At 33.9% G+C, this 24,022-nt stretch overlaps 1 protein-coding gene across 3 annotated transcripts in view; it reads left to right on the top strand.

Moving 5' to 3' along the window:
* Positions 1-22,260, top strand: part of LOC114336287 (tight junction protein ZO-2) — a 390,572-nt gene extending 368,312 nt beyond the window's left edge. For 2 of the 3 annotated variants that reach the window (XM_050657746.1, XM_050657747.1), the window contains exon 23: positions 5,812-22,260. In XM_050657746.1, coding sequence (XP_050513703.1) covers positions 5,812-5,993 — 182 coding nt within the window. In that variant the 3' untranslated portion in view covers positions 5,994-22,260. The remainder of the gene's footprint in view (positions 1-5,811) is intronic. The other variant, XM_050657749.1, reaches the window with a different exon arrangement.
* Positions 22,261-24,022: the final 1,762 nt, after the last annotated feature.

The raw sequence follows: 24,022 nt of genomic DNA, 5'->3' as shown, positions 1-24,022 counted from the left end.
TTATTTTTACCTCAATTTATTAGTTTTTTTATATTTATACGTATTTCACTTAAATGATTATATTTGTTTCTTTCAAGTAGTTTATGAGTAATTTAAATAATAACCATTTTATGACAACTTAGTAGATATTCTATACTAATTGGAAAATGACCTTGTGTTTGTCGTAAATTGTAATATAATTGATTTATATATCTCGTTAATTTTGCATTCCAATAAAATATGGTTTAAATCTCTAATCGAAACATTATCACAAAAACATACTGATGAATTAATTATTATTCCTAATTTGTGCAGATGTGCCTCATATTTCCCGTGTCGAGTTTTTAATCTGACGATAGTAGAAATATCTTGCTTTGGCAGGTTATATTTAAATATGTATTCAGGTGGCGGAGGAAGGTGGCGGGGATCCTTTCTTTAAAAGGAAATATTTGAGAGATATTGCAGAGTCACTTTTGCACATGCTGTATTACAGCACGCGTTATTTTTACAGTAGAGCATGCGCAGATGTGATATTTGGCTTAGGCTACGTTATTGGAAATACGGCCTGCCGTTATTAGGGGAGCCGTTACGCTGTGTGGTATTCGTTGCACTATTTTCTTTATCAGGTTATGTTTGTTATTTGTCGTTCAGTTAAACCAAGTTTATTTGTATGTAATAATTTTCTAAAATGAGTACCTCAGAGAGTAGCAAACGAATCAGAGTTACGCCTGATGACGATTTGTGTTCATTAAAACAAGTTTTAGGTCAAAATCAATTGACCTATCCAGAAAATTGGACGTTAGTTCAGGAAAACATGAAGAGTGCAACTTTTATTATAACAACACTTAAGGATCATTTGTTTCTCTTGCTCAGTATTTGGAAGAAATTTTAAACCTTCCTTCCATCTAAATCAAACTTTTGTTTGTGAGCATGTTAAGTCTGTTTTAGACTATAACATAAAATGATATAAAAAAATGGTATATGTACTAAGTTTTGTCAGAATGTAAAACAGGAAACAAAATATGTTAACAGAAAATGTTATACAAATTAGAACATGTCCTATACAAATTAGAACATGTCCTATTTGATAACAATTTTGAGTACACAGGCATGCGCAGTTAGGTTATTTTCGTTATACTGTCACATTGGTTCTTTTAAGGTTAACTTTTCTTTTAAGAAATGTTGCAATGGAAGTAGCTGATAATAATAGAGTTTTCTTATCCATCATATAACGTATCTTTGTAATATAAAATATCAAAGATAAAACTAACTAGGTTAAATGTTGAGGAAAATGAGGTTAAAATATTCTTAAAAGAAAATAAGAAGAAGAAAATTGAGGTTAACAGTACATGTACCATCACAAAAATACAAAAAAAGTACTTTTTTAGCATGTTTGTACACAATATTGTACACAATAATTTCATGTAAATTTTTGTTATATCATTTTCTGTTAACAAAAAAAAGTATAGTCTAAAACAGTCTTTATTTATGTTCATCCCCCAGAATGTTATGCAAAATGGTAAACTCGATGTCCTCATCATTAGCATTGGCCGAAATGACAGTTTCCAAGTCTCGATCCATTTTAAATTGCATACAAATTAGAAAAACAACTAATCTTAATCAAGCCGTAAAAATACCGCAACCAAAATGTTGAGTAGGATCTGTATTTATGAAACGTCTGAGACATGTCAATTCTGTCAAAATAGCGCGGTGTAAATAGCGCAAGGTAGGCTGTGTAAAATTTGCAATATCTCTCTATTAACCATCAGCAACGATGTTGTAAATTGTAAAGCGTGCGGTCTGCATAGACATAAGAAAGGGTAGACCAAGCAAGATATGGGCCACTCTGTGCATCGAGGTGTAACGCCAATAAGATTGAGTAGTCTAGCCATCTTTGTCTGTCACATGCGCGGCATCGCTTTGTAAAAAGAGATACAGACTACCGATCGACTGCCCTTGCGTCACGTTATTTTGGTCAGTATGCCTTATGTGTGTTGCATATTTTCTTGGATGTTTAATGTATTTCTGGAACATGGATTTTAGAACAAAAAATTAGATAGATTAACGAGAGTCTTGTGACGTGTGTTGCATATTTCAAACATGACGGAAGATATTTCTGGAATAGACTGTTCTTATTCTCTGTGTTGTATAATAAAACTGTTGTCCCAGAATCCGCAGGCGATTAAAATTTTGCTATCGACGGTATATACTAAACAGTTGAAACAGATCTTCAGGGTCTGGCTGAAGTTGTCTCCTAGATGGCGTCGCTGCACTTGGTTTTGAACTGTTGTTTTTTATTGTTAAAAAATAAAAAAAAAATGTATAATTTAGTCAAAAACAATGTAAGTTTCTTTAATAACATAATGTGAAGTATCCACACACAGATTTTTATTTAGTCCATTGCATTTAGTTGAATATCACGACGTTGTCACGATTCAAATACCTCACTGTATTTTTAAATATTTTGTATCTTTTTTAAATAAATAATACATAATAAATAAAATAAATAAATAAAATAAATTTCGACCACGAGTCAGGATTCTGTTAACCGAGATACTATAGTATCAAGCGGCGCCGCTAGGAGGAGCTTCTCCAACAATGCGTCTCAGAATACTTTAAGAACACTTGGTCATTTTGTACTCTAAACCGAGTAAAGCATGAAAAAGAAAAAGAAAATAATCGTTTTCGTTTTGATTCAATTCGAGTCTCTTGCCATCCTCTGACACGGTGTTTCTGGATCTTTATCCTTTATCAAAGAGGCTATTGCAAGTAGACTGAATTGAATCAACTCGAGACGAAGAAGAACTGCATTTATTAAAATATCTGCAGTATATTGTGGTTAGACTGTCCTCTAACGGGGAATGACAAAATAAATAAAATAAATTTCGACCACGAGTCAGGATTCTGTTAACCGAGATACTATAGTATCAAGCGGCGCCGCTAGGAGGAGCTTCTCCAACAATGCGTCTCAGAATACTTTAAGAACACTTGGTCATTTTGTACTCTAAACCGAGTAAAGCATGAAAAAGAAAAAGAAAATAATCGTTTTCGTTTTGATTCAATTCGAGTCTCTTGCCATCCTCTGACACGGTGTTTCTGGATCTTTATCCTTTATCAAAGAGGCTATTGCAAGTAGACTGAATTGAATCAACTCGAGACGAAGAAGAACTGCATTTATTAAAATATCTGCAGTATATTGTGGTTAGACTGTCCTCTAACGGGGAATGACAAAATAAATAAAATAAATTTCGACCACGAGTCAGGATTCTGTTAACCGAGATACTATAGTATCAAGCGGCGCCGCTAGGAGGAGCTTCTCCAACAATGCGTCTCAGAATACTTTAAGAACACTTGGTCATTTTGTACTCTAAACCGAGTAAAGCATGAAAAAGAAAAAGAAAATAATCGTTTTCGTTTTGATTCAATTCGAGTCTCTTGCCATCCTCTGACACGGTGTTTCTGGATCTTTATCCTTTATCAAAGAGGCTATTGCAAGTAGACTGAATTGAATCAACTCGAGACGAAGAAGAACTGCATTTATTAAAATATCTGCAGTATATTGTGGTTAGACTGTCCTCTAACGGGGAATGACAAAATAAATAAAATAAATTTCGACCACGAGTCAGGATTCTGTTAACCGAGATACTATAGTATCAAGCGGCGCCGCTAGGAGGAGCTTCTCCAACAATGCGTCTCAGAATACTTTAAGAACACTTGGTCATTTTGTACTCTAAACCGAGTAAAGCATGAAAAAGAAAAAGAAAATAATCGTTTTCGTTTTGATTCAATTCGAGTCTCTTGCCGTCCTCTGACACGGTGTTTCTGGATCTTTATCCTTTATCAAAGAGGCTATTGCAAGTAGACTGAATTGAATCAACTCGAGACGAAGAAGAACTGCATTTATTAAAATATCTGCAGTATATTGTGGTTAGACTGTCCTCTAACGGGGAATGACAAAATAAATAAAATAAATTTCGACCACGAGTCAGGATTCTGTTAACCGAGATACTATAGTATCAAGCGGCGCCGCTAGGAGGAGCTTCTCCAACAATGCGTCTCAGAATACTTTAAGAACACTTGGTCATTTTGTACTCTAAACCGAGTAAAGCATGAAAAAGAAAAAGAAAATAATCGTTTTCGTTTTGATTCAATTCGAGTCTCTTGCCATCCTCTGACACGGTGTTTCTGGATCTTTACAATAATACATAATGTAAACAATTTAATATTTGCCCCCTGTCGCCAGAGGGTACAACTGTCTCCTTTATTCAGATGGACTTACCCAAGTTTTTTTATGTATTTTGACCCGTAGAACATGAATTTTTTGGGTAACAGTTGATCCGGATGTCGATAAGATTGTTATAAACAATGAACTTGAGGAATTACATAACAGCGATTTTTCGCAAAACAAAACATTTTTTTTTATTTTTTGGGTCACTCTAAGCAAAAAATGTTCTTACAAGTTTTTTTCGTAGGATGCATAGTTTTCGAGATAAACGCGGTTGAATTTTCAAAAAATCGAAAAATTGCAATTTTTGATCCCGAATAACTTTTGATTAAAAAATAAAATAGCAATTCTGCTTGCCGCATTTGAAAGTTCAAGTCAAATTATACAGATTTTGATTATTTGCATTGCTAAAAATTAATTTTTGAAGTTATACTTCTTTAGGCGCGATTGAGAGTAAAATTTCATAATACTGCGCGCATGCGCACACAGACAGTATGACGTTTAGTTGCTGAATCTTTCAAGTTATGTATAAATATATCAGTGCAACAAAAGGTGTGAAAAGAATATATTAGTGTTTTTATTAAATGTATTATTTATTATAATTTTTGTGTCTTTGGATTTGTCTTCCTCGGGAATAAGATATTTTATAATAATAGTAAGTATATTTAAAGTATTTTGTATTAAATTTGTCAGTATGTATGAGCAATCTTGTAACCTGTCAAAGCAAAAGGGATATCGATCAGTGGTAGAGCGTGTGAGCGGTGATCAAGAGGTCCCGGGTTCAAATCCCGGACGAATCATATTTTTTTATATTTTTGGTATCGTTTTAATGAAAATTTTTTTAAAAGTGGTAGGTAAAGAAAGTTTTTTTAATATTTAAATAAAATACAAATAACCTGTTAAGTACTTATATTAATTTCGTTGAAATCATAATAATAAAAGTATAACTTCTTACGTGCGTACGAAGTACACACACATTCTTTTTTTTATTGTCAAACAAAGCTATAAACAAATAGTGTTTCCCGTGCCCAATGCATGCGTTTTAATTAATGCTACGTAGAAATTGCCTGTTTGCAGGCGCGCCTACTCGCTCGATTTTAAATGAGAGACGCATTGAAAACATCACTCAAGCACTATCTGTTTATACCTTTGTTTAACAATAGAAAAATTATTTTTTAGCAATGCAAATAATCAAAACCGATAGAATTTGACTTGAACTTTCAAATGCTGTCAGCAGAATTGCTTATTTTTTTTTTAATTAAAAGTTATTCGGGTTCAAAAATTGCAATTTTTCGATTTTTTGAAAGTTAACCGCGTTTATCTCGAAAACTATGCATCCTACGAAAAAACTTGTAAGAACATTTTTTGTTTAGAATGACCCAAAAAATACAAAAAAATGTTTTGTTTTGCGAAAAATCGCTGTTAAGTAATTCCTCAAGTTCTTTGTTTATATCAATCTTATCGACATCCGGATCAACTGTCACCCAAAAAATTCGTGTTCTACGGGTCAAAATACATAAAAAAAATTGAGTAAGTCCATCTGAATAAAGGAGGATGTTGTAACCCCCTGGCGACAGAATAGCGTTTAATAATATTTTTCTTTTCAGGTACTGAGTTTCTGAAGCCTGTGATTTTAAATATTCCCCACTATGCCAACACCCTTCCAAGCCTAGGAATAAGTTTAAAAGCTACGGATTCTGAACAGGACATCCATACAGATTGGGATAATATTCTATTACCTAGTAACCATGCAGCGAACAGTGTCGCCGTCAAAGTTGACCATTTTTAGTGAATTGCGCATTTCTTCGTTTAATTTTGAAACCCTTTCACTGCGCATGGCACTGATCTGTGCCAAGCTGCGTTTTCAGACAGTGCGCGTGGCACGGATCCGTCACAATGCGCATTTGCAACAGTGTCACGGATCCGTGACATTGTTGCGCATGCGCATTGTCACTTTAATTTCCAGTAGGAACTGAGCGTTAGTTCAATGTAGACGTACGTTGACGAGCGTGTAGCGTACATACAGGGTGGGGCCTTAGTGTGATAGAGTCCAATTAGTCGGTTGTCGTAAGAGATACCAAAAAAAGTTATTTAGGTAAAAGTTGGCGAACAGATAGAACCATAATTTAAAAATATTTTCAAATATACAGGGTCGTCCGTATTGACAGGGTGACACAAACTTATGTTTTTTTTTAAACACACCCTTTTATGTTTTTATGTTTTTATAAAGACACACCACATTTAAAATGGAACACCCTGTATATTTTTACATTTTTGGATTCTCCTCAACATTTCCTTTCTTTAAATATAGGGTTTTGTAATATTATACGAGGTATTTTAAGAGATATTTACGTTTTTTTGTTAATTTAGTAGCAACATTTACACCCTGTAGAATTGTAGTGATTCGACATCAAATTTTCTATTTATATTAAAACGATTTTTAATATAGTCTACTATTGTTAAACATTAAAAGTATAGCGAAATGTTTAATTTTAGTATACAGGGTGGGTCGAAACTCGGAATGAGTATTTTCTAAGTTTTCTTAATTGGAACACCCTGTATTTTAGTGTTGTAATGAAATGATATTTTATGGTACTTTTTTATTTCTTAAGCATTCCCTATATCTAAGTGCTTTAATTTTTAAGTTATTCGTGATTCTGTAAGCCAAACACTAATTGCAACAAAAATTACGTGAAATTTTATTAGATGGCCGTGAAAATATCCAAACAAAAATAATTTTTCGTAATAAAAATACATAATCTAGCCTGATCCTTAATTTGTTAATATTGGATGAGATATCCAAATACATTCGTAGTTAAGTTTGTTGGTGCGTAAAATATTAATCAAACATACAAAAGTCTCTCAAGTTAGCTATGACACAAAATTTGCATAACCATTTGACATTATACTATTTATATAGTTCCAGTTGATTTGTTACCATTACTAATATTAATTTTTCTAATAAGGAACTGATTAAAATGGCTTTGTGCTAGGAGAGTATAACAAAAATGAGCTACTTGCAATAAAAATTTATCATCAGTAATTCCCTGATAGACGACAAGCATGAAAAGAAACTTTTGAAAGTATACTAAAACGGTTTCAACAGACTAGATACTTAGATTTTAAGAATGATTGTACTAATATGCAGATTCTCAGTGACACTAAGGATTACATTTAATACCTGTTTTCTTCATTTACAGTAGTTTTTGTTCGATCAGATTTATCATAATCGTAAGTGTCCAGTCCGTTGAAACCGTTTGAGTATATTTTTAAACGTTTCTCTTCTTGGTTATCGTCTATCAGGGAATTTCTGATGAAAAATTATTATTGCTAGTAGGACATTTTTGTTGTTGCATACTCCACTATCACAAAAACCTTATTAATCAGTTCCTCATTAGAAAAATTCATATTAGTAATGGTAACAAAGCAACTGGAACTATAAAAATAGTATAATGTCAAATTTTTAAGCAAATTTAGTGTCATAGCCGACTAGTGTAAGTTTTTAGTAATATTTTGCGCACCAACAATCTTAACTACGAATTTATTTGGATATCTCATCCAATATTAATAAATTAAGGATTAGGCTAGATTATGATGTATTTCTTTTCGAAACATTATTTTTGATTGAATATTTTCAGGGCCACGTAACATAATTTCACGTAATTTTTGTTGTAATTAATGTTTGGCTTAAAGAATGACGAATAACTTACAAATTAAAGCACTTAGGTATAGGGAATGCTTCAGAAATAAAAAAAAGTACCATAAAATATAATTTCATCACAATACTAAAATACAGGGTGTCCATTTAACAAAACTCAGAAAATACTTCAACTAAAATTAAACATTTTGCTATACTTTTAATGTTTAACAATAGTAGACTATATTAAAAATCGTTTGAACATAAATCGAAAATTTGATATCAAATCACTACAATTCTACAGGGTGTACATGTTGCTACGAAATTAACAAAAAAAACGTAATTATCTTTTAAACTACCTCGTATAATATTACAAAACCCTATATTTTAAGAAAGGAAATATTCCTTTCTTAATATTCCTTTCTATTTCGGAAAGAATCCAAAAATGTAAATATACAGAGTGTTTCATTAAAAAAAAACATAAGTTTGTGTCACCCTGTGAATACGGGCGCCCCAGTATATTTGAAAATATTTTTAAATTATGGTTCTATCTGTTCGCCAACTTTTACCTAAATAACTTTTTTTCGTATCTCTTACGACAACTGAGTAATTGGACTTTGTCACACTAATGCCTCACCCTGTATAGGGACTTCTAAAAAGTTTGTTCGTTTCGAATTTTGTTTTTCGTAGGTAGATTAATATGGATCATAGTAAGGCAGGGCCGTCAGGCATTAACAAATGCCGCTTCTGGACATGTGTTCCAGCAAAATGTAGCAGTGAATGGGTTAACAATTCGTATCTTTATCATAATAAATGTTAGTAGTAAGGTCACAGTATAAAGCTAAAGAATCAGTAGTGTCACTCCGCGAAAATCCTTTATTCTCTATGTTCCATTTTGCTGACGGCCCATCAAAAATCTGATGATGGTATCCTACGTTTGCCGTGATTGGTCGTTACCGTCGCGCATTCAAAATTTTGTCTCAGTAGTGGATTGCAAAATTGGAACCGTCAAAATTCGAGAGTGAATTAACTCTTTCTTTAGCATTAAACTGTGATAAGGTATCACTTGAGCACACTTTGACGTCACAAGCCCCGCCCCAATATGGCCGACTTCTTCTTCCTTTAGGCTGTCGCAGTTTTTCTTTGTAAAAAATCTTTTTTGTCTGTCAAATCGGCTGTTACAATTCTTTTTATCTCTGCCAAATATATTTCTTTTTTGTCTGTCAAATCGGCTGTCACAGTTCTTCTTTCTTAGCTGTCAGACAGCCCCTTCTTCTTTATGGCAGATTTTTTTTAATGACATAGACATTATTCATTCAGCCAGTAGCAATAAGATTATAGTTTTCACTAGCTCAGGGGAGTAATATGTAGTGTGTGTTGAGTAAATGTCCTGTAACTTAGTAAAGTCGACTTCATTGTCTTTACAAAGGGACGCTTATTGTATTCGAACGTCTGCGGTCCCTCCGGTGAGTACCGATCTCACAAGTATAGAAATTATTTTCATTTATTAAATTTTTAATAAAGATAAATTTAATACCAAGCTGGGATTCGCATTTTCTAAGTTCTTGTTTCTTATCTTTTGAAATGTTGTCTGTGCAACAATATTTAAAAATATACTAGTCGTTTTATCAAAGTGTGCTCATGTGATCCTTTACTATAGTCGGTCCATTTTATCTTTTCCCATGCGTCATGATTCATTTTCAAACAAGTTAAATCAAAACAATAAATCGTATGTGTCATTCTAATACCTTGGAACCCACAAAAATTGGAAAGTGCGTTTTTTGCAGATTTGTATAATGTAAAACTCGCATGTTCAAAAACCTTGTAAGCCATACTTCATTACTTATATTATTAAATGGGATTCTAAGAGCTTGTATTCCCATTGCTGAGAGTATGAATAGCAATAGTTTTTCTTGTTACGAGGTCTTAGAAAGACACAGACGAAATGAAACGTACCTCGATACGTACATTGATCATTGATATTGATTGATACGTACTGTCAATGTAATAATTAGGAAATGGCTATTGTTGGTGGACGTATTTTATAAAGTAATAATTGTACATGTAATATGTCCTTTTTTATGGTGTTGAATCATGGACCTTGAACGAGGATATGTGCCGAAAATTGGAAGCATTTGAGATGTGGCTATATCGGAGAATTTTTAAAATCCCATGGACTGATCGGGTCACAAATGAGGAGGTTGTTAGAAGAATGGGGAAGAACCGAGAAGTACTAACCACCATCAAATCTCGAAAGTTGGAATACTTTGGATACATTATGCGAAGTGAATCCAGATATTCCCTCCTACAAGCCATCCTGCAAGGAAAAATATTTGGAAAGCGAGGTCCAGGAAGAAGAAGAACATCCTGGTTAAAGAACCTCAGAACCTGGTTCAACACAACATCTGTGCATGCAGCTTTTCCACGTTGCTGCAGATAAAGTGAAGATTGTCATGATGATCGCCAACATTCGTCACGGATAGGCACATCAAGAAGAAGAATAATTGTACATTTATATTTAACTTTGTTGTATATGTTATAGTCAAAGCCCGAATTTCAGGCACTCCTCAGGTCTGACTGACGGTCTTAGTCAAAGCCCGAAATAAATTACAATTTCGGCCTTTGACTAGTCAAAGCTAGGAGAGACCAAGTCGGTTAGGCAAAGGTCGAAATTTAACTTTATGAAATCGGGGTTTGACTAGTCAAACCTCGATCAGCTATTAAAATGTCGTAATTTGTTAGATTAGGTTTAATAAAACGTGCTTTTTTGATTCTAATGTTTATTATTTTTGTATTTTCGTATTAAAATACTAAAATTAGAGTTTATTCTCACATGGCATTATGGCATTTAGAGTTGCACAATGCGTTAGACCTTTTACATTTACATAATTTTGAAGAGAATTTCTTATTGCATTAGCATTTTATAAAGCCTTGTCCTCCAAATTTAGAATCTTTTGTACTAATTTCAATTTCTCTTAGAGACAGTTTAACGTCTGGAACATCTTCGAAATTAAGAAAATTCTCTTTGCACTCTCTGATTTGATTTCTTGAAAAAAGTGTGTTTATTGTTCCGTATTTCGAACCAACTCTATATAAACCGTCAATTATTTTATCTTGTATGATACTAAAAATACTTCGAGCATCTCCTTTGTCTCTTTGGGAAACTTTTTTTTTAACTTAATTGTTTCATAGACTCGGACAAACATAAGTTTGGGATTGCGACGTAGCGTTTCGCGCAGACAAGCAAACCATTTCTATTGTACCAGTGGCGGACGGAAACAGGCAGATTTGAAATAAATTTTTATAAGTAAATTGTAATAGTACCTAAATTATATTTAATTAAAGCAAAGAATCAATTTGTTTCTTTTAAAAGAATTGTATCTACCATTTTTGTTAAAAATATATCTATATCAGTGTGTTTACGAAAAAACTTTTATTTTGTTCTAAATGGGTACAAACAATTGTTTTATAATTTTACTTACTCTATTTTATTTACCATAGAAAAATATAGGTATCAATTTCCCATTAACTAATAATTTTTTAACTTTTAAACTATTTACCATTAATTGTAGGGGATCTTTTCTCGATGATGTCCACTGCTTAATTCAATTTTTTTTTTTGGAACGAGAACGTTTTCCTTTTAGACTTTTAAAAGATAAACTAGTCGCTCCATTTTTATTTACGTCTTTACCTTCTTTTCTTATTTTGGATAAGGTATTTTTGCTTATACCCGTCGCTGCTAGAATCCTATCTCTACAATTACCAATGTTAAATGTTACTAAACGAAAATATTGCGAAAAAAATTGCAAAAGATTGGCGTGAATGAAGAAACAGTGCCTAAAAACTCGTGCATTTGATCAGAGCATCCTTCCTGTTAGGACGTATGGCTCATAAACATGGACATTAACAAAGGCCAACATAAACAAAAAAGAAATAACTCACAGAAAATATTTATCGTATTAATTCATGTTTTATTCCATGTTGGGAATAACACTGCCAGACAGAAAATCAAACTAATGAATAAGAGAGAAAAGAAAAGTAAAAAATGTAACAGAACATAAAGGTTAAGGTGGGTGTCCAAAAAAATGGAATGCTGAAATACAAAACAGGAGACCGTGGACAGGAAGAAGAGGAAGAGCAAGAACTCAGATGTGATGGAAGGACGATATTGTAAAAGCTGCAGGAACTTACTGGAAAAGCGCAGCCAAGGACAGACAGATATGGAAAGATTCGGTGAAGGCCTATGTCCAAAAGTGGATAGAAATGGGCTAAAGAAGAAGAATCTGATGAAACTTCATAAATACGTAATATCAAGAAAATAAAATGTCATTAACAATACTTACGTCAATTTACTTAAAGGTATTAACAGGTTTTCGGTTGTTTTGAAATGTGCTGCCTCTTGTTCCATAAATGTAGTAACTGTTAAATATGATACTTGATAGAATGATAATTAAATGTGGATTCGGTTAAACAACTTTATTTAATGTATATTACCCATACAGTGCCACAATTAACTTTATATAGCCTAGTCGGATACAATGTATGTTCCCTAACTGCTTGGATAACTGACATGAAAAATGACACACTGTCAGTCCTGCCAAGTGTTACACATAATTTCCATCTGTAACTAACTTAACACTAACAGATATACAACATTAACATTATAAATGATTGCCTTTGCTTGGCTATTCAATCCCAGCCCTTTAATTCCTATCTTTTTATGAGGCATATTGTTAAATAACTAATGACTAAACTTAATACACTAGAGATACACTAAATGTATTAATTACTACTACTAATATACCAAACACTAAGCTAAAAACTATTAATAAAATATCCAACACGATCAGATCAATAAGTTAAACACTCTCTGCGATACCGTAATGCACTTCTAACTACGACACTGGCGATCAGCTAACTGGCCGTTTCCATGGTAACGCTAGTAAACAAGAACCACTGCGCATCATCGAGTTATGAATCATATTCCCAAACTTATGTTTGTCCGAGAACATTAGCCGGGGTCACCTTTAGGGTCGATTCTCACTATACCTCCCGTTTACTTTCAATACGCATGGCATTCAGTTTCCATAAAATATTATTAAATACAAATCATATAATATATGCCCACTTTCCGTTACGTTTACCTACCATTCCCGAAGCTTTGCGTTTAATATCGGCCACGTATTTTTCGGCGACGTCTCGGATACCCTATGGATAATGTGAATATTGCTATTACCTCGCGGTTCAGTCACGTATTTTTTTCTACGACAAGGTGTGACTTGTCAGGTAGAGTATGGATTGGGGGAATACATAGCGGTTATGGATAGGGGGAATACATGGTGAGAAAAATTTGGACAATAAAAAATTTATAGAACTTGTCTGACATGACTTTTTAATTTTGAAAATATAAAATACAGTGATAATACATTTAAAGACGGCAATATTTTGGGCGGCTGTTGCCAAGGAATTAAAATATTTTCTTCATCCAATATCTTCTTAAGCAATTCCGCTGGTTCATCGGCGGATTGATAACCTCTACGGAATATTGACACTCCATTTTTTGCTTGTTCGGCCGATACTTCTATCGATTGGTGATTTATTTCTTGCTATTTTGACCAAACGTGTCTCTCTATTCTGCTATGTGGTTGTTCCATTCTTTTTTCTTCTATTTAGTGTCCATTCGTTTATACATCCTGGGATATATATAGTCTTGAACATTTAAGCGACTACCTTCTTCGCTTTCCGGTGACACAATTATAATATGCCTGCTTGTTCCAACTGCGTCGCTTCACTAGAAACAAAGTTAGAGAACTATAGGTTCTTCCAAGTTGTGCGTTACCTTTTTCGCTTTCTGGTGACACAATAATTATAATATATCTGCTTGTTCCAACTCCATTGCTTCACCAGAAACGAAGTTAGAAAACTATAGGTTCTTCCAAGTTGTGCGTTACCTTTTTTGCTTCCCGGTGACACAATTATAATATATCTCCTTGTCGCAACTACGTTGCTTCACCAGAAGCGAAGTAAGAAAACTATAGGCTCTTCCAAGTTGTGCGTTACCTTTCTTGCTTTCCGGTGACACAATTACAATATATCTGCTTGTTTAAACTGTGTTGCTTCACCAGAAACGAAGTTAGAAAACTATAGCTTTTTCCAAGTTGTGCGTTACCTTTTTCGGTTTCCGGTGACCCAATTATAATATATTTGCTTGTTCCAACTCCGTTGCTTCACCACAAGCGAAGTTAGAAAACTATAGGCTCCTACAAGTTGTGCATTACCTTTTTCGCTTTCTGGTGACCCAATTATAATATATCTGCTTGTTCCAACTCCGTTGCTTCACCACAGGCGAAGTTAGAAAACTATAGGCTCCTCCAAGTTGTGCGTTACCTTTTTCGCTTTCTTGTGACCCATTTATAATATATTTGCTTGTTCCAACTCCGTTGCTTCACCACAAGCGAAGTTAGAAAACTATAGGCTCCTACAAGTTGTGCATTACCTTTTTCGCTTTCTGGTGACCAAATTATAATATATCTGCTTGTTCCAACTCCGTTGCTTCACCACAGGCGAAGTTAGAAAACTATAGGCTCCTCCAAGTTGTGCGTTACCTTTTTCGCTTTCTTGTGACCCAATTATAATATATCTGCTTGTTCCAACTACGTTGCTTCACCATAAGCGAAGTTAGAAAACTATAGGCTCTTCCAAGTTGTGCGTTACCTTTTTCTCTTTCCGGTGACACAATTATAATATATCTGCTTGTTAAAACTCCGTTGCTTCACCACAAGCGAAGTTAGAAAACTATAGGCTCCTCCAAGTTTTGCGTTACCTTTTTCGCTTTTTGGCGACCCAATTATAATATATCTGCTTATTCCAACTCCGTTGCTTCACCACAAGCGAAATTAGAAAACTATAGGCTCCTCCAAGTTGTGCGTTACCTTTTTCGCTTTATTGTGACCCAATTATAATATATCTGCTTGTTCCAACTCCTTTGCTTCACCACAAGCGAAGTTAGAAAACTATAGGCTCCTCCAAGTTGTGCGTTACTTTTTCACTTTCTGGTGACTCAATTACCAGAAACAAAGTTGCTTCACCAGAAACAAAGTTGCTTCACCAGAAACAAAGTTAAATTTTTAATTTATGAATGTTTTTTATATTGATAACGATTTCCGAAGTGAAAGTCGAAACGTCAAGTAAACTTTATTTCAAACTTGAATTGTGGCTTATGCCCAAATAAAATAGTAAATGTTATTTTGTATTTCTCACGCCGCGGCACGCCGGTAAGAAAACAAATGTAAAATAACCTTTTTTTACATTGGTCCGCATGTATATTTTACATTTCTATTATTAAATTTTCTTCAGACCACATATTTCATCAAGCCGGAAAAAACACGTGTATTCGAATCAAAAATTTAGGGTAAAATGTTACCAAACCGGTACAAAATGTGTGGAATATTAAATGGGGAAAGAAAACGCGACGTCTGGTGAGAATGGTGGTTAAATTAATGGAAGGTGTATGGAACGTGTATGGGAAGTAAACGGAACGTATAGTGAGAATAGAATTTTAATGGGAGGTGTATGGAATGGTTATGGAAAGTAAACGGGCGGTATAGTGGGAATCGACCCTTAATCGCCTTTCCTTTATTTATTTTAATCTTTTCTGTCTGTGCACAACGCTTGCATGTAACTTTTCTTTTAAAACCTTCATAGTATGCACCAAGTGTGTTATCAGCGCACACAACGTGTACCACTTGATTACCAATTTTTGCACGTATGTGCGTCAGAGCTCTCTTTTTGGCAAATACAACAAACCACATCTGAAGAAGTAATCTGAATTATTTGACAATTTTCTTCCTCTCCTAGTGACGACGGTCAAGAGGCTTCGTTAGTATTATGGTGATCCTTAGTTTTTTCTCCGATTGCAATATCTTCTTTCACAGTTGACAATGACATTCCCATTCCATCTGTTTGCGCTAAACACACTTTTTTCAAGAAATCAAATAAAAGAATGCAAACACAATTTTCTTAATTTCGAAGATGTTCCAGACGTTAAGTGGTCTCTAATACTGGGGCCACAGTAACGTCTAATGCCGTTAATTAACGCATTATTTGCATTACCGAGATGGCAAATAATTCGTTAGTTAACGGCATTAGACGTTACTGTAACCCCAGCATAAGAGAAATTAGTACTAAAGATTCTAAAATTGGAAGACAAGGCTTTATAAAATGCTACTGCAATAAGAAATTCTCTTCAGAATTATGTAATTGTAAAAGGTCTAACGTATTGTGCAACTATAAATTCCCGAATGCCTCAACATGTGAGAACAAACACTAATTTTTTATTTTAATTACGACAATATAAAATATTAAAATTAAAAAATGATGTTTTATTAAAGCTAATCTAACAAATTACGACATTTTAATAGCAGATCGGGGATTGACTAGTCAAACCCCGAGTTCATAAAATTAAATTTCGACCTTTGCCTGACCAACGTAGTCTCTACTAGGTTTGACTAGTCAAAGGCCGAAGCTGTAATTTATTTCGGGCTTTGACTAAGACCGTCAGTCAGACCTGAGGATTGCCTAGTCAAACCTAGGAACGCCTGAAATTCGGGCTTTGACTATAACATATACATTTAACACAATATAACTTTATAAAATAAACATAATATAAGCTATAAATTCGAATAAACACAACAAATACGCTAATGTCACTGTCATTGAAAATGATTAACGTCAAAATTCATAGCAAACAAGGTATCCAAGACATGCTGTCTCTTTTATCCTTGTTTAACTTATTATGGTTTCTATGGGCAAGCGGTTTAATTTTGTGATACTGGTTTCTGAGTAAAAAGGAGACCTAGTATAAAAGTAATTCGTGAATAATTTCATGCATGCGAAAAGATATAGTGGAAGAACTATACTAACGTTATTTCAATTTGATCGCTGAGTGACAAATTATTCTGGATGAAATTTGTGTTTAAATTATTCGTCTTTCAATGCATGTGTTGTTTACGGTAGTAAATGTGACTTATTTTTACGATCGTGTTGTTAAACGAAGGATTGTCTTGTTTACTTATATCATTCCATTGCTCTTGAAACATCCCGCAAAAATTTCCAAAATATAACTTCTAGTTATATTTTAATAGTTATTATAATATACCTAATGATAAAGTTGACACAGACTACAATAACTATATTCTAAATATTTATTGTAGTATAGTTCAAAATTATTTTATTCTGAAACGGTTTTGGTTACTTCCAGAAAAATATGGATTCATATACACTTTTGACCGCCGGTTTAATATCGCCGGTCCGGAAGAAGAATGACGTAACTGCACGACGTAACTGACGTAACGATTTTTAAATATTTAAAATAGGAATTAAATGAGTAGTAATCGTCCAGGAGCATCGTCATGTCGTCTATTCTTACAGATATGGCTTTTATTGTTATCTCTATTCGTTCGAATTTCATTGTCTTAATTTAACCCCCCCCTTTTTAAACCTCTCTACTGTTGCGTCATTACTCATCTAAATATTTATAATAGTGATTAAATAAAGCGTAACCGTCCAGGAGCATCGTTATGGCATATATTCTTACAATGATGGCTTTTAGTTTCATCCCTATTTGTTCCAATTTCATTATCTTAATTTAATCCTCCCATTTTCAACCCTATCTACAGTTGCGTCATTCATCATCTTAAAGATTTTCTGTACAAAAAACGATTTAATATTTAGTATGCCGTTTATTCTTACAGCGATGGCTTTTATTTTTATACCTATTGGTCCGAATTTCATTATCTTAATTTAATCCCCCCATTTTCAACCCTATTTACAGTTGCGTCATTATTCATCTGAAACAAGGTCTAAAATGGCGCGTATTTCAATAACGACGCAACTACCCTGTAGTGGCTCAGCACATAGTTACAGTTCTGTCGCTTTTATATCATCTGTACATAGTATTTTAGAAGATAATTACACAATAAACAGGAATTGAGAAAATTTGCAGTTACGTCATTCTTCTTCCGGACCGGCGATATTAAGTGTATTCAGTCCACGACAAGTGGAGCATGCGCACTTTAAGATAATATAAATAATACCGTTGATAGATAAATATACAAGGTGTATTTATTTACTATTAATTAATATTATTAATTATTAATATACTGGTATATTTATCAATAAACGATAATACATTAAATAAATATAATATGGAATTAAAGTGCGCATGCGTTGTCGTGGACTAAGTCACCGACAGGGTCCGCGAAGGAACACAATATACATACTACGTTTTCTAAATTGATATTTTACGCATTTGAGATAAAATGGTACACATTTATTATTATATTTTCTCTCTCTCTACCTCTCTCTCTTTTTCTCTTTCATTCGTCCTTAGAGTAATCCATTTATTTTCTTCTAGTCCAACTGGACAAATAAGTGTAGAACAACACTATTCTTTTAATACATATGTTGCTCAAACATATTTTATGTAATATTTTTTACTAAAATTTTATTTAAGTCTGTAACGAATCTCAAAAATTGTGACTGATTAGTAGTTTTTATATGAGAATATTTGTATGGATTCAACAATATAATGTTTATATAGGATTTTGTGATTGTTTCTAATGTAGATTTTATTAATTTTGTTAGAAACTGGACTATATAGGAAGTTTAGGATCCATCAGGACATTACTGTTACTTGTCATTCGCATTGATAAATAATTAGGTCCCACTAGTCCACAGTACTCCGTCCTTTTTTGAAAATGATTACAAAAGTCTTAAAAATGGTTTTAATTACTTCGTTTGAGCGACTCTACCAGTTTCTGAAAATTTTCAGAGTTCAGGTTATTGGACGCGTTTCCGCACGCATAACACCTAAATTTGTAGCTCTAGCGTGGTTTGTTTTTGTTTTGTTATTGCAAACCTATAATTTTTAATTTTAATCAAAACATACGTTAAAATCATATAAATTATTTTTGTCGGACAAAAAATAGGGCGCGTCCGTCTAGTCCGACACCCGTAAGACTTCACTGTAGCGCGGTAATTCTTTGCAATTCGGAAGGGCCCAAAGTATGATACGTGGAGAAATCGGAGAGAAGAGGATATGGGACTACTGATGAGGGGGGAAAGACCTCCGAAACCGGTATAGACTCTTCCTGCACTCTCCGATTTAACCAGAGTATTATGCAGCTGCTGCATTTTCGTGTTGCAAAGAAATTGAAAATGTTCATACATTTTAATTCATTTACTCTTTTGTTGAGTACTAAGGGATCTTTCTTGTTGGAACTTTTACCACGCTGAGCAGATGGGTTGTGAATTATTTAAAACTCTCTCATCTTAATTTCCTCAGCATCCTGTATGATTTATAATTTTTGAAAATCTCGGTAGGTTGTAACCAAAGAAAGTATTCCATCTGTTGTCAATCTGGTGGCATGGGAACGATATTATTGTCGTTTTCTGTGCTACTTCGATTGATAACTTACTTTGTTTTTCGGTAGATGGCTCTAGTACATCCGTGAAATTTCTTTTTTTGCAATTCGGAAAGGCCCAAAGTATGATGCCTGGGGAAATCAGAGAGAAGAGGATATGGGACTACAAATTAGGAGGAAAAAACCTCCAAACCCGGTATAGACCGGCTCTCCGATTTAACCAGAGTGTTATGCAGCTTCTGCATTTTCGTGTTGCAAAGAAATTGAAAATGTTTATACATGAAAATTAAGAGTTTTGTAATAAAAAAACTCTACCGCGCTAGAGTGACATCTTGCGGGTGTCGGACGCAGGCCCGGCCCCAGGGGTAGGCGAACTGGGCGGGTGCCCAGGGCGGCAAATTTTGGGGCGGCAAATTTTAGAGGACAGCCAATTTTTGAAATTGAAGAAATAATAAATTCGTTTTTTAATATTATAAAAAACCAATATTATGAACAAAAGCAGTAAATACAAAACTGTAAAAACGAGAATTAAATAAGTGAAACAATAACAATTGCAAGGTTCATTCGACGGGAGATAGACAATGCCGCCTTCTTCTTCATCGCATAAGAATAGTGGGATCAGAATAGTGAGGGGCGATTCTGACAAAATTTGTCATCACAATAATGGTAACTTTTTAAAGCTTTTGTTGAGCTCTTTAGAAAACTTGATTCTGTTTTACAAAAGCACATTAGGAGAACAACGAATGGTAGTAACAAGCAGCGTTACTACTCGAGAAAACGTATTCAAAACGAAATTATTCAGCTCCTCCATGACCAAATCAAAATTAAAAACTTTCTCAAATCAGCTTAGTATTATGGCATAATTTTAGATTGTACACCTGATATTTCTGGAATTGAACAGATAACTATTGTTGTACGTTTTGTCGATATAGGTTACTGTTCACAAAGTGTTAAAATTGCAGATCTTTTATTTGTGCCTGTACCTGAATCCACAGCCTTGTGATTTACAGAAGATATTTTGCAAAAACAGAATGAACTGGGAATACCTTTGGAAGATATGGAAAAAATATGATAATTTGCAAACATGAAAGGGAAGAACTTGGGAATTCAAAACATAATTTTGAAAATGAATCCTAGAGCATTTTTTGTACAATGTTCTAACTATTCACATTCAAACAACTTAGTCGTGAACGATGCTGTTAAAGCCTCTCGGTTTGCAGTTTCTTCCTTTTCCTTGGTGACAAAAATTTACAATTTTTTCTCAGCATCTATTAATCGTTGGGCTATACTGAAAAATCACATTTCCAGCCTACCCTAACATTGAAGAATTTGTCCGAAACTATATGGGAAAGTAGAATTGATGCAATTACTTCCATCAGATACCAAATTAAAGAAATCTACGATGCTCTTGTAGAAATCAGTGTCAATAATAACAACTATAAAATGGTTGCTCATGAGGCAAGCTGTTTGGCAAATCAAATCCGTAATTTTACTTTTCTTTGGTCTGCGGTAATATGGCATGACCTTTTACTTCACATCAACGTAGTCAGCAAATCACTGCAGAGTATTGATATGGGACTGTATCAATTTAAAATCTCATGGAAGTGATTTAAAATTCCAGAGCTATTTGACAGACGCAAAAGAGTTAGAAATTGAGATCCCGAAAATCGGAGACACAGTAATAGCAAGAAAGAGAAAAGTGAAAAGGCAATTTAGCGATGAGGCTGAAGATAAAATTATGGACCTAGATCCAGAGACACGATATAAAGTTGATTTCTATTTAAAAATTATAGAGACACAACCGTTAATAGGTCTGGATCCCGCGTATGAAAAAAAAAGTTGATTAATAGCAAGCTGAAAATTTGTTAATAGCTTAAGGGTGTCTAGTCGGATAAACTTTGATATATGGGAACACTGTAACAGGGGCAGTTTTAATTGTGGAACAGGTTAAAAATTTGGAACGGTCAGACCACGAAAACGGCACATTTATTTTGTCGCGACAGAACAGACTTAAAATCTCCGAACAGAGATTAAACTCTAATGCAAAAATCGGACTGCTATTTATCACCTGTCATAATTCCTGTTATTTGAAATATTCTACATGTTTCACTTATTAAAACGCCCATTTGGTGATAAATAGCAGTCTGATTTTTGCATGAGAGTTTAGTCGGAGAATTTAAGTCTGTTCTGTCGGACAAAATACATGTGCCGTTTTCGTGGTCTGACCGTTCCAAATTTTTAACCTGTTCCACAATTAAAACTTCCCCTGTTCCAGTGTTCCCATATATCAAAGTTTGTCCGACTAGACACCCTTAAGCTATTAACAAATTTTCAGCTTGCTATTAATAAACTTTTTTTTCATACGCGGGATCCAGACCTATCCATTAAGTGATAGATTGCAGCATATTAAGAGCCATAGTGAAATTTGAAACGACATGAACATAAAATTTTTGAGTTTTTTTTTGGGGCGGTGGTCGCCGATCTTGCCCAGGGCGGCAAAATCCCTAGGGCCGGGCCTGCGGACGATAGCCTTCCTCTTTTTTGTTCGACAAAAGTAATTTATTGTATTTTAACGTATCATCTTTAGATTAAAATTAAAACTAATAGTTTTGCAATAACAAATCATAACCGCGCTAGAGCTAGTACAGGTATAAGTGTTGCGCGTGCGGAAACGGGTCCAAACCGCACTCTGAAAATATTCAGACAGTGGTAGATTCGCTCAAACGAGGCAGTTAAAACCATTTTTAAGACATTTGTCATTATTTTCAAAAAAAGACGGTATAGTGGGGGCTATACTTATTGATAATACATGATTGTTTCGGTGCAATTTGTATAAAATTTATCGTTTTTAGTGATTGTTTTATTTTTAAACATTTTAAACATCTTGTATAAACAAGGTTCTTGTTACCTTGGTTTTTGCATATTGTATAACCTTATTCTTATTGTTAAGCTAAGCCCATTTTATAGTATTTACAAAATAAATGATTATTTTAATATATTTTTTTCTCCAAACTTACCCTCCTCATCTTCCCCTTCAGAAGAGGAATTATCAAGATCAATATCACAAGAGAGTGAGAATAAATTGACAATAATGCGATAGTTTTTCAAAATCTTGTTGCAGTGTTGAAAAGGAGAATAAGTGCCAGTGCCATCAGTCGGTCTTCGTCTTAACTATTACGGCACGTAGAGCTCGGCCCGGATTCCGTGCACTGTAGATATCTACACCTCGCTTTCTATCGATGTCAATTTTCGTAAAAATATTTGAATTTTTAGCTTTAATTGAATTATTTTCTAGTTTTGCTAGGTTATACTCTAATTGATGCTGAAGTGACACTTAGGGCCGGTTGTTCGAACGCTAATCAAAAATGATCATTATCAAATAATTAATTACTGTCAATGTCAACTTTGTTTGGGTTGTTAAAAAGTCTGTGGAGTCTATAATCAATTAATATAACAATAATTATTAACATAATTAATCATAAATCTCATAATTGTAATTAATTATGTTTTCAGCAACCCAAACAAAGTTGACATTGACAGTTTTGGTGACAGTAATTAAATATTTGATAATGATCATTGTTGATTAGCGTTCGAACAACCGGCCCTTAGTAAAACAAGAAAATATTTGAATTAAAACTAAAAATTCAAATATATTGACATTACTAGAAAGCGATCGGCGCGATGTCAATATATTTTAATTTTTAGTTTTAATTCAAATATTTTTTTGTTTTACTAAGTGTCACTTCAACATCAATTAGAGTATAACCTAGTAAAACTAGAAAATAATTCAATTAAAGCTAAAAATTCAAATATTTTTACGAAAATTGACATCGATAGAAAGCGACGTGTAGATATCTACAGTGCACGGAATCCAGGGGCTGGATAGCATCACCTGCATGCACCTTCTCACGTAGCGCCATCTATTAATAATATTGCAAACTATATTTCATATACTTTCGGGTAGATGGCGCAAAGGATTCAAATTAAATAATATTATTTAGGAATATTTAAATTCAAAAGGAAAAATATATCTTTTTATTTTTGTATTATCCCCCTTTATTGACAATCAGATATAATAGCATCTATAAATAAATTTGTTGGTTATACAATAATAATACAGTAAATTAATTATTGTACATGGGGGGAGGGGTTATTAGTTATCTCTTAGGTCGGATGGCCAGCTTCTTCCGAGTCTTCTATTGTTGACAGGTTGCAGTAGTGGATGCAGTAATTGATTAGGGCGGTCTTCTAGTTTGTTGTGGTGTTTTCTGTTGTTTTCTCGAATGAGTTCGTTTACATATGGGATTTTTAGGTCAGTGTGTACTGTGTAGAGTTTGGTTTGATACGTACCATGATGCATTAACTATTGCTCGAAGTATCTTGGATTGTGCTCTCTGGATAATCACGGTATTGGATTTGCTAGCACAGCCCCATAGTTCAATACCATAAGTCCAGATTGGCTTTATCACTGCTTTATATATTAGCAATTTATTATCTATTGAAAGGTGGGATTTTCATCTGATGAGCCAGTGAAGTTCTATGGTTTTTAGGTCAAGTTGTGTTCTTTTCTTTGTTATATGGTGTTTCCAGTTGAGCTTCCTGTCAAAGTGAAGCCCTAGATATTTGACTTGATTACTTTGTGGTATTCTTGTTTGATTGATAGTTACTGGTGGGCAGGTTCCTGTCCGAAATGTGAATGTTATATGGGATAATTTTGTTTCGTTTACCTTAAACTTCCACTTCTTCCGCCATATTTCA

The sequence above is a fragment of the Diabrotica virgifera genome, chromosome 8, assembly GCF_917563875.1.
Source record: "Diabrotica virgifera virgifera chromosome 8, PGI_DIABVI_V3a".
Lineage (NCBI taxonomy): Eukaryota > Metazoa > Arthropoda > Insecta > Coleoptera > Chrysomelidae > Diabrotica > Diabrotica virgifera.
Note: the sequence above shows the minus strand (reverse complement) of the source record. Positions and strands in the feature narration are given on the sequence as shown.